Below are 11,224 nucleotides of genomic sequence, written 5' to 3' on the forward strand. Positions count from 1 at the left end.
CCCATGTCATGGATTTAACATTACCATTTTTCCCTTCTCTGCCAATCATTCATTGCGCTTTCTGCAAATTTATTTCCCCAGTTACCTCCCAAGAAGGCTCACGAGGTTCATGAACTAAATTGTGTCTTTAAGCAAGCAAGCGCTGCTGCTGAAATCTGCAGGCATGCTAACTGCAGTTAGATGGTTCGCTACTCATCTATAATAATCTCTGTCCAACTAACCCTACAGTTAATCTTATGAATGAAAAGAGCTGTGACATACGAGTATGATTTTGGATCCTCAAATCACGTGGGCATTTGACGAAGTCGTCGGGGAAGTCATTTTCAAGCTTTAAATGGGAAGGGATGCTTCCTTCTAAGGCCATGTGAAGAGCTTGGAAGTTGGAAAAGCCATAACCAATCAGCAACTCTGTTCTACAATCCATTTGGCCAATCACATGAAAATGGGCGTGTCGACGCTATTTCTGCAGGCGCCCATTGTCCAAGTGGCAAGGCGGGTTTGGGGGGGAGTGCAATTAGTTAAGCCTAATGTTAATTTGCGGTCGTCTGATTGCAACATCAGATGGATTGTGTTTTATACTGTCTTTGTCCTAATCCCTTTGCCGACTCCACAACCATTTGGTTTGGCGGTGATTATTATTATTATTTAGATAAATTATAGATACACTTTTTTAATTATATATGTTTATTAAAATGTATAAAATAAGAGAATATCAAGATAAATTTGAAATATTTTTAGACTAAGATATGAAATGATCAAGATAAAATTAAAAAATATTTCAAGATTTTTATCAAATTGTTTGTTAAATTTTTAAAATACATCTGAGAACACGGGTGTCATTTATTTTTTTATTTATAACAATCAAGATATACTTATTTTGAAAAAAATAGAGAAAGCATATCATAAAATAACGTTTGGTAAAATGAGTAAGATAAGGGAGTATCAAGATAAGTCCGAAATGGTTTTATGATCAAAATATAGAATGATCAAGATAAAGTTGGAAAATATTTTAAAATTTTTATCAAACTCTTTGTTAAATTCTTTGGAATGGATTAGAAGACACAGACGTTATTTTTTTTTTTTTTATATAAAGGGACTAAAATATACTTATCTTGAGGGGAATGAGAGATATGAATATCTTAAAAAATCAAGATAAAAGTTTGGAATGCATCACATATCTTGATTAACAAACGTTTTCTAAGAAAATAAAATAAAAAATTACATAATTTTTTTTAAAAAAATCATCAAATAAAATTAACAAATATTGAAAATACTTTCTAGAATTGATATTTTTCATTATATATTTTAATTAACAAGCATTGGCTACCCTATTAGGGTGGCAATCACAATTGAGACAGCTGAATGACACGACGAGGAGTAAGGTGACAATGAGCCGTAACATCGCATTAAATTCTTGGGGGGTACTGAATTCGACACAAAAACACAAAACGTATTTTCATGCCTGAATTTAGAAGCGATTTTGACGCTGCCTACATTGCCAACTACAAACAGCGTACAACAATTGCAGCCTGGTCCTGATTGACATCCTTCACTCACTCATCAACACATTTATTTCTTTTTGGGTGAGGATACAATGGACCACCATTAGCTCATCAAATTCAAAATAAAAATAAAATATCTGGAACCTTCATTAAGATATTTTAATTATGTGACCAAAAAAAAAAAAAGTAAATGGAGTCAAGTATGATATAAAATTTTAAATAAAAAATTGTTTATTTGTTTGGGTGTAAAATGATTTTCAGGGAAATATTTTTTTTTGTTTAATTGATAACAGATATTTTTATTGATGCAAAATAACTTACCAATTCAAAATTGGTAAGCCATTTTACTATTTACATCATCTGCTTTTCTCTTTTGTCAAATATATATTTATATATATATATATATAAATAGACTTAATACATACGATATTCTGTCAATAATTAAAAAATATAACGATTGGTTCATAATATATAATTTTTTTATTACTTTATGTTTTTATCATGATGAAACGTTAGCGCATGTATGAACGTACCTATTTTTATAAGTGGCACGCTACGCAGATAATTGGTTGACAGTATTTGAATAAATTGACTAGTTTGATTACTTCTCAATAATTAAAAAATATTGTGTTTGATTCTTGATGTACAAAATGTCAAAATTTTATATTTTAATTATAAAAAAATTTTATTTAAAATTTTTATCATGAGATACAAAAAAAGATATAAACAAGAGAGTATGGAATCTAGGTAAATTTATTTGGAATTTAGAGTTTTTTTAAGGTGTGGGTAATTTGATCATTTTTCCATCAAAGTAAATTTTAACATGATGTGTCTTGTTGATATAGATTTTTTTATGACATGATAATTTTTCTTTTTTATGTATCCGTCTTGCATGGCATAAACAATGTCTCTATTTACTTTTAATCAATGTAAGGATTTAAAGTAATAATTTTTAATAATTAAGATATAAAATCATGATGTTTTGCATGTTAGGAACCAAACGTCATATTTTTTAATTATTGAAAGAATATCGTTTGTATTAAGCCATATTTATAAATAAATACACACATAGAATATGTAACATGCATGCTCATTACACATGCATTTATTGCATCATACTAAATATTCATATATACATATAACTAAGTGTTAGAAATATAAATATTTTACAAATGCAAACAAACGCTAAGATAGGGTTTATTAATTAAAATATATGGTAAAAAAAGTAAGATATATGAAGCATTTCGAACTTTTGTTCTTTTTAATATATTTGTTAAACTTATTTGACAATCTTTGAAAAAACACTCATATGAGTTCTTATCTGACTTTTTATAAATAAATTTATCTGGTCATCTTCTTCAAATAAATTTATCTGAAATTTTACAAAAAAATATAAATTACCTATATACCCCTTATATAAAAGCTCTTCATAAACCCCTTATTCAATCTCTTTTTTCTTTGAATCGATAGCGATTTGGCTTCTTTTTCTCATTCTTCTTCATCATCTCCATTTCCTGATAGAACAGTCTGGAGATTTGTAATGAATTGAACAGAATCTAGAGATAGATAATTAGGGTTGAAGATTGCCATGGAACTTATTCGAAGCCTCAGCTCAGCCATCTATCTCTGCTGGATGCAAACGTCAGCTTGGCTACAAACCTCGGCTAAGCAGCAACTTCACCCAACTTCCTATTTTCTAGCTTAGATACTTGCTTTGCAACCAACTGACTTGGGGGCTGTGAACCGTACTAGCCAAACCAGGTCTGACCCAGTTCAAAAGGCCCAAAGATTGCCTAGCCCAAAGGGTTGTGAATGGTTCGGATTAGTCCGATTCTATAAGAATCTAGTAATCGAACCATTTTTAACTGTTCCGAAAAAATAAGAACCGTAACCGAACCATTACATATATAAAACCAAACCATGACCAATCCGTCACACCAAATCGGTTTCGGTTCTATCCAATTAACATTTAGTTTCTAAACATTTTCGCAAAATATGAAATTACGAACAAATTTGTTAATTAAAATAAACCCATAACTTCATTAATGTTTCAAGTTTTGAAGTTAAAGTAGAACAAAATAATTCATAAACTATCTCATCAAATGAGATTACATTGATCATTTAGTATAGCAATAGCGCATAAAAAATCTAGAAATAAAAGAGTTTATGAATCTCGCTAGTTTCTTAGAAAGTGATACTATTTATGCGTATGTGTATATATATATATACTCAAAAATTATAATATATATATAAATATAATATCGGTTTCGGTTCAGTTTGAACCATGATTTGAAAAAAAAAAAAAAAAACCAATAACCAAATCAAATATATCGGTTCTTAATTTTTTAGAATCAGAATCTAACCATTGAACTATATAACCAATCCAAAAGGCACGGTTCGGTCCGATTTGGTCCGGTTAACTGATTTTCGAATATTTTTTGACACCCTTACCAGCCCATGGCCCGGTCTTGGCCCAACTTCAGCCTACGGTAGCCATCATTACCACTACTTACTGGATACTCCCACGCCCACTTCAGATCCCATTCTTATTAATGACATATCTCATCCACATTGAATGAAGGTTTCCTTGGTAGCATTCTGCTGTCAAAGAGTCCTGTCGGCACTAGATATCCAGTTTCATTACCCTGCAACAGCGGATGCAAGCATGCATGCGGGATGACCTTTCTTCCTTCTATATAAATTGGCTCTATCAAGAGCCAATGTATGTTCTTTTCGAGTATACTGATACTCTGCCATTTTAATCTCACGTTCGACCATCTTTTTAGGTCAGAAGGAACAAAACTCAATTGGTCGCTCTTGGATGTCAGAAGAATGGTTGGTAGGTTGTTTTTATATATATTTAACAAAAATATAAAAAGAAAAAGTATAGTTCTCAATGAATTATAAAAAATTTAACAAGTAATCTAATAAAAATTTTAAAATATTTTTTACTTTTATTTTAATTATTTCATATTTTAATTCAAAAAATATTTTAATTTTAGGTTAATATAATTTTATTTTAATAAATGAAACCTAAAAATGGAAGGGAGAGTAAATGAAATTGATTGTGGTGGGACTTGAAAAGCCAGATTGAAGCGAATAATAAGGTGGGAAGCCGACAAGACAATGAAAACGTTAGAAAAATCGATAACAGAAAGATTCCACATAAAATTCACTGCGTGGTGGTGGTGCTGCGCCCTCAACGCAGGCCTCGCCGGTTATGTCTTTCAGTACAATTCCAGATGAATGAAAAAATAATCATTACCACCCTAAACCCAATAATGCCTCCTTATGATTCACGAATCATGATTTCCTTCCGTCCCATGTATGCTGGCTGGCTGGCTGGCTGGCTCTTTTAACTCTTTCAATTTCCGAAACTTCGTTAAATTTAAGGTAAGGAATAATTAAGGATCTATATTTAAATAAATAAATATGAATACTTTTAATGAAAATTAAGATTGCTTTTTGTACATCAAATTAAACAACCCTGTTCATCACGTGTGGTGTGGGTGGTCCTAATTTCCTCTTTCGAGGATTTGCAGGTCATGGCACGTGACTTTTCCAGTGAGGAGATGTTTGGGTTTATGTAATACATGCATTGTAGCACATTTTTCATATCATCTTTCACTTGGTAACACAAGTAGCATGCACATCCCCTCTCTTTACTCTTGGACAAAAAAAAGATAAAAAGAAAAATGAAGTTTGTATGACTCTTTGGAATAATCAAAAGTGGGACCAGAGACACATTTATATCTCATTTTGAATCTGAGGACTAAGGCCTCATTCAATAGAAATAATACAAATGTAGAAGTCAACTTAAGTAGTAGCTTTATTTTAGGATGAATTGATTTCTCAATCGTGATCATTTTTATATTCGTGTTTTTTAATTAATATATAAATTAAAAAAATATAAGATATGAATTTTTCTTTTAAATTTTTGTCATTTTCAAAGTGTTTGTTAAATTTATCTGACGACTCTTAAAAAAATAATCACGTGACTTCTTATATAGTATTTTTCATATATGTATATCTTAAATTTTACAAATAAGAAAAAATGACGCATATGTCCTTCAGTGCATTTTAAAAAATTTAACAGTTTAATAAAAATGTTAAAATACTTTTCAGACTTATCTTGACTATTTCATATTTTAATCAAGAAAAAATATTTTAATTAACCAATGCTACCTTAACTAATTGAAAACAAAAATCATATTGAAGGAAGATGTCAGTTAATTCTCCTTGCAAGGCCAGGCCCATCTGAGGCCCAACCATAGAAAGAACAGCAAATGGCCCATCTTGTGAAGTGCTAGATTCTAGTGTTGGACCTGCGCTGCGCCGTCTAAATAAATGTAAAATATATAGATGTAAAAGGTCAAAAATAAGATTTTTACAGAACAGAAATATGTATGCAAACGATGTGACTATTTATGATCAGTTCGTAGATAAATGAAACACCCACTAATTTGTGACAATATATATATATATCATTATCGTTAATAATATGGTTACATTTTATTTTGATTAACTTTTCCTAGTAATATGGTTTAGATTTATATATGAAATCAATTTTACACAAAAAAATATAATTTTAAAGTAATAATTTATTTATAGTGACACGCCAATAAGACAAATAGAATAGAATAAGTAATGCTATTTACACCTATATTGACAGTCCATTAATTAATTATTAATACATTTCTCAATTGAATAATTCCTAATACACCCCCTTAGAATAGAAGAGTCGTCATCGTCTCGTATTCACAAAGAATGTCATCTTTCGTGACACTTTGATGTCATTTTTGATACGAAAGTCGTGTAAGATTAATCAATGCCTAAGATAGGGATGTTCTAAGGGAGATTGCTAAATGATTAAGCCTTTTGCTCTCTAGCTTAGACAATTGGATGTAGTTTTTGGAGATTACTCTTTTGTTTATTTTCTTATTACTTACTAAAAAAGAGTTATTTTTTATTTTTTTTTTGGAGGGGGAGGGGGGTTGGTGTTGGGTATTTATAAAATAATTATTTAATCATCCACGAACTACAATGTTATAAAAAATTAGACCACCAAATGTGAAATAAACTTGTGTTCATTTTTATGTTTTGTTAAAAAACATAAACTAAATATTGTGTGTAATTTTCATATCTCACTATCTCTCTCTCTCTCTCCCCTCCTTAGGTTATACCAACCATTTGGTATGGTCGATCTCAATTTAGCGATGACCAAAACCTAGTTTCTTTCACGTTTGACTGGTCCCCCCCCCCCCCCCCCCCCCCCTTCTCTCTCTTTCTGTTCTTCTTATTTATATATATGGACCTAAACCTACTTCTTGCACTGTCTCAGACGCACCTGACTACCAAAACCTTTCTTCCTTTCCTCGCGCGCTCTCTCTCTCTGCCATCGCTAGCATTCATTTCTCGTTTGGATCAAATTCCAAAACCTCTCCAAAAATGGCAGCCTTTTCATACCAGTACAGCCCTTTCCTCCCTGACCCGTGGTTCCCCCAAACCTCTCCCTTTAAGATTTCCTCCCCTTTAGAGGACCAACCGCCCTCCACCACTACGTATTTTTCTCAAATGTACTCACCCGATCAATCTCTTCACCAGATCTCTCTTGATGCCAGTCTTCAATATCAAAGCAGAAGTGTTTTTAGCAACAACAATGATCCTTCTGTCACCCACAAACACAGCTCCAATTCTTCGTCCGTCGTCGATAAGCCTGAAACCGGCGACGATCAAGTGGTCTCCAGGCTGACGGACCGGAGGAGGAAGAAGAAGAGCCGAGATGATCAGTCTTCCATCAGCTCAGCCGACCAATCTAAGGTAATTAGTTTCAGTTGGTCCAACTAAATCCATCCCGAGTGGTATATCTAATCTCAGTTACTAAAAAATTTGTTAATTTATCAGATTATTATATATATATATATATGTATAATTGATCAATTGATTGGTTTTTGTTACATAAATATATAGGATGAAAGAGAGGTGAAAGGCAAGAAGCAAAAGAGGTGCATTAATGGCGAAGAGAAGACGGGTAAAGGTGACAAGGAGGAGGAGAAGAAGATTCCTCATCATCAAGAAGGCCCAGCTGAAGGCTACATTCATGTAAGAGCAAGGAGGGGCCAGGCCACAGACAGCCACAGCCTTGCAGAGAGGGTGCGTACCACTACTACCATTCCTTCCTATTTTCGGCCTTTTTTTTTTTTTTTTTTAATTTTTTATCGTCGAGAATGCACTCACACTGAGAACACCATATAATCACACAAAAATTTATGTGTCTGAAAATTGTATTTAAAACCTTGCCGTACTACAGGAGGCTCTACCCTCATTTACTTTGTCATGCTAATGGTTTTAATTGATGAATGCCCTAACTCTAGTGGGAAAATTTTTAGTTGTATTTTCTTGGTTGACACTTATATATATATATAATTAATTATTTTCTTATTTCAGGTGAGGAGAGAGAAGATAAGTGAGAGGATGAAGCTGCTGCAAGCTCTAGTGCCTGGGTGTGACAAGGTCTGAAGCTGAGTACCTTGTCTTCATTTTTGTCTGGTTTTTGAAGAAATAATATTATTACTTACTCATTTGTGGTAACTATTCTTCTCTGACTGTTCGCATGTGGGTTTACTGAAAAATAGGTAACAGGGAAGGCCCTCATGTTGGATGAAATTATCAACTATGTCCAATCCCTGCAAAACCAAGTCGAGGTACTTAACTAAACCTTGGAAAATTCAACTTTTTAATTAATTTCAAAGAATTAATTTTCAGACAGAAAATTATATATAGTACAGTATTAATTATAATGTAGCAATAATATTACAACTAGTGTTTGTAATTTTCTGAAAATTTTTGCAGTTCCTTTCCATGAAGTTGGCTTCTATGAATCCCTTGCTCTATGACTTTGGAGTGGACTTGGATTCATTCATGGCTACCCCTCAGGTATATATTTGTATATATGACAAAACCCTGAACATAATATTCAATATTTCAGAGTTATTTATTTATTTATTTATATTACCCTTTATTTACTTGTTTGTGATATCAATATTTTTCTACCTGATTATTCTGCATTGAAGCTGAAGTTAATTCTGACAATATTGGATGAATGTATTCAGAGGTTGAATGACTTGGAATCACTACTGCCAAATAGCTATCCTCTTATGGACGCTACACCTTCCTTTCTCTTTCAACAAGGCCAGAGGCCAAATGTTCTCCTTCAGGTGTGCTTTCCTATTTCATGCAAGGCCATGCACCATAATATGCAAAAAAAATAAAAAAAATTATATAAATAAAAAGGCTATATAAAATAATATGATTTATTGATATTTATACGTTAGAAATGACAAAGCCGATTTATGTAAAAAATTACAATATTATAAATTTCTTGTACAGAAATTATGTATAATTTTTAACACCATTTTTTTTAGAATTTTAATATATATCTAAATATTAACATATTTAAAAGGGAAAATAGAGAGAAAATTAATTAAACCAATATTGAAGTGTGTTTTAAGTTTGAGGAATACATCACTTTCAGGATAAGGGACAGCTCTTATGGGATATGGATGAGCAAAGACAAAAACTTGATGATCCAACTGGCTTTGCCAACAACTTGTATTCTTTCAATTAAAGAAATACCAAGCTACGGCTGTCCTACCAACATCTGGTGAGCCCTCTTGTTACTCTCATCCCCAATATATGTATATATGTCTACCCATACATACATAGAATTAATTAGAAACATGTATGCATTAATTATCCATGTATGTATTAATAATATATATTGCATCTGCATACCCACAAGGATTTTATTCAAAGTAAAAGCTATTCTCTTTCACTTTGGTGGCAAAACAGATGTTCCCAAGTAATTAATTAAGCTCCATTCCTAGAAAAAGTTTAGATCATTTCATCCAAAAAATATAAAGAAACTATACCACCAAAGGTACTAGCATTGTGGGAGTCATTTCTCGTGTTGAGAGTATGAAATCTCAAGTTCGTTTAGCATTACATATATATATATACATATATATATATAGAAAAATATAAAGAAATTAAAAAGACCAAAAAACATATATATATAAAGAATATATGGAAAGACCTTTTCTTTTCTTTTTCTTTTTGTTTCTTTGTCTCTGTACTGACTTGTGTTTTAATGGAGTCTGCAGATTTTTAAGGAAATCCCAAACCTAGAGGAGGGGAGAGGAAGAGCCACCAGAAAAGAGTGAGCCAATTGCCAAAGGTTCACGTGCTTTAGTATCAATGCCAATGGAAAGAAGATTTAAATCCATCTCTAAAAAGCTCATCAGATTCCATATATGCCTACTAGTACTTCTAGTCCATGCAGTAGAGATACATTCTATCTCTCTCTATATATATTATATGTATATGTGATTGAAAATGAACGGTAGCAGAGTGCAAGAGAGGCCAATGAATAACCGACCAAAGATGACCAGATCTTTTGCAAGATCCCTTTTTCTGTTCCCACTTTGACTCACCTCCGAGCACAGATTCCCATGGCTGCCTACCCTTCTTGTGGCCTAGATTTTAGTGTGGAATCAGCCCAAAACAGCATCGAACATATATAGTACAACGATTATGTTGTGTGATATGATAACTATGATTGTTCTTATCGTTATTGTAGCAGTTATTTCTGTTTTTACAGTTAGATTTAGTTTAATAAATGTAGCAGTTGATTTTGTTTGTCCAAATATTGTACAAATAAATTTTATTATTATATGGGTTGATGATATGACATATTAGTTTTTCTTTTTTCCTTGAAAGGTTGAGTATTAACTCAAAAACAGCAAGAAACACTAAAGAAACATAGCCGATCAAACTTATGCTCAAAAACCAAAACTCAAAACATTTTGAAACCTAAAGCAAACCAAAATAAAAAGAAGACCCGAACAAACCAAAACAACCCTACAACATCAACATGGATGATATATGTTGGGAAGAAGACTGAAGATCCAAGGCATATTACTGTTAATGTTTATATATATATATATATATGATGATGATGATGAAAGAAAAACGTAATTAGAATAGATAGGCATCTAATTATTCAGTTTAGATCAAAACTTGGTAATTGACAAAGGAAGTGACATATATTCTTGGCAAAGCATGTAATTGATTTCGGACCCACCTAAATTATGATGGTATGTAATTTTAAACTCAAAATTGACCTATTTGTAAATAGAAAGAACCGATCCAACCCAATCAAAATCGATTATGATCGGGTTGGGTCTTGGTTCTGACTTGTATAGTCTCACCAAAATTAATTATATTTTAAATAATTTCATATATTCAGTAAAAATGTGCATGTAACAAACATATATAGTTCATTAATTTGAGAAGCCAAATGTGTATAGTAAATCTATATGTGTAACTCTTTTACAAACAATTAACAAATTGCCATGTCATATTCAGCAAAAAAAAAATAAATTTGTCATGTCATAAAGAAATTCCACTCCTAATTAAAATAAACAAAAAAAACTTTTAGGATTTCTATTTTATATATAATAAAAGATTTGGGAGATTTATTAATGGGGTGATCGGTTTAGGATGGGCACATCTAGAGGCTTGAGGGTCAAAATCTAGACCTGAATTGATATCAAATGAGTCCAATTTTATAAATTAAACTTAACCAAACTAGAAAAAATAAAATCAAATCAAATGGACTGAATCACTTCAATTCTATCCAAAATTATAAGCCCTCTACATAT

General features: G+C 31.8%; 1 protein-coding gene across 2 annotated transcripts; it reads left to right on the forward strand.

Moving 5' to 3' along the window:
* Window positions 1–6,822: 6,822 nt before the first annotated feature.
* LOC127795235 (transcription factor bHLH137) lies at window positions 6,823–10,251 on the forward strand. 2 transcript variants are annotated; one of them, XM_052326782.1, is made up of 8 exons: window positions 6,823–7,322; window positions 7,473–7,655; window positions 7,950–8,015; window positions 8,138–8,206; window positions 8,355–8,438; window positions 8,615–8,719; window positions 9,037–9,165; window positions 9,658–10,251. In XM_052326782.1, the coding sequence occupies exons 1-7, from the start codon at window positions 6,951–6,953 to the stop codon at window positions 9,127–9,129; spliced, it is 972 nt and encodes a 323-aa protein (XP_052182742.1). In that variant the 5' UTR covers window positions 6,823–6,950; the 3' UTR covers window positions 9,130–9,165; window positions 9,658–10,251. The 2 variants fall into 2 exon arrangements, with proteins under 2 accessions (XP_052182742.1, XP_052182741.1); XM_052326781.1 differs by having other exon boundaries at window positions 9,665–10,251.
* The last annotated feature ends 973 nt before the right edge of the window (window positions 10,252–11,224 follow it).

This window comes from Diospyros lotus, chromosome 2 (assembly GCF_014633365.1).
Source record: "Diospyros lotus cultivar Yz01 chromosome 2, ASM1463336v1, whole genome shotgun sequence".
Lineage (NCBI taxonomy): Eukaryota > Viridiplantae > Streptophyta > Magnoliopsida > Ericales > Ebenaceae > Diospyros > Diospyros lotus.

Bases quoted from the DNA above. Each gene is read 5' to 3' on its own strand.
- LOC127795235 (XM_052326782.1), top strand. From the start codon at position 6,951: ATGGCAGCCTTTTCATACCAGTACAGCCCTTTCCTCCCTGACCCGTGG. The intron at 7,656-7,949 runs GTGCGTACCACT...TTCTTATTTCAG, and splicing joins GCCACAGCCTTGCAGAGAGG to GTGAGGAGAGAGAAGATAAG. The intron at 8,016-8,137 runs GTCTGAAGCTGA...ACTGAAAAATAG, and splicing joins TAGTGCCTGGGTGTGACAAG to GTAACAGGGAAGGCCCTCAT.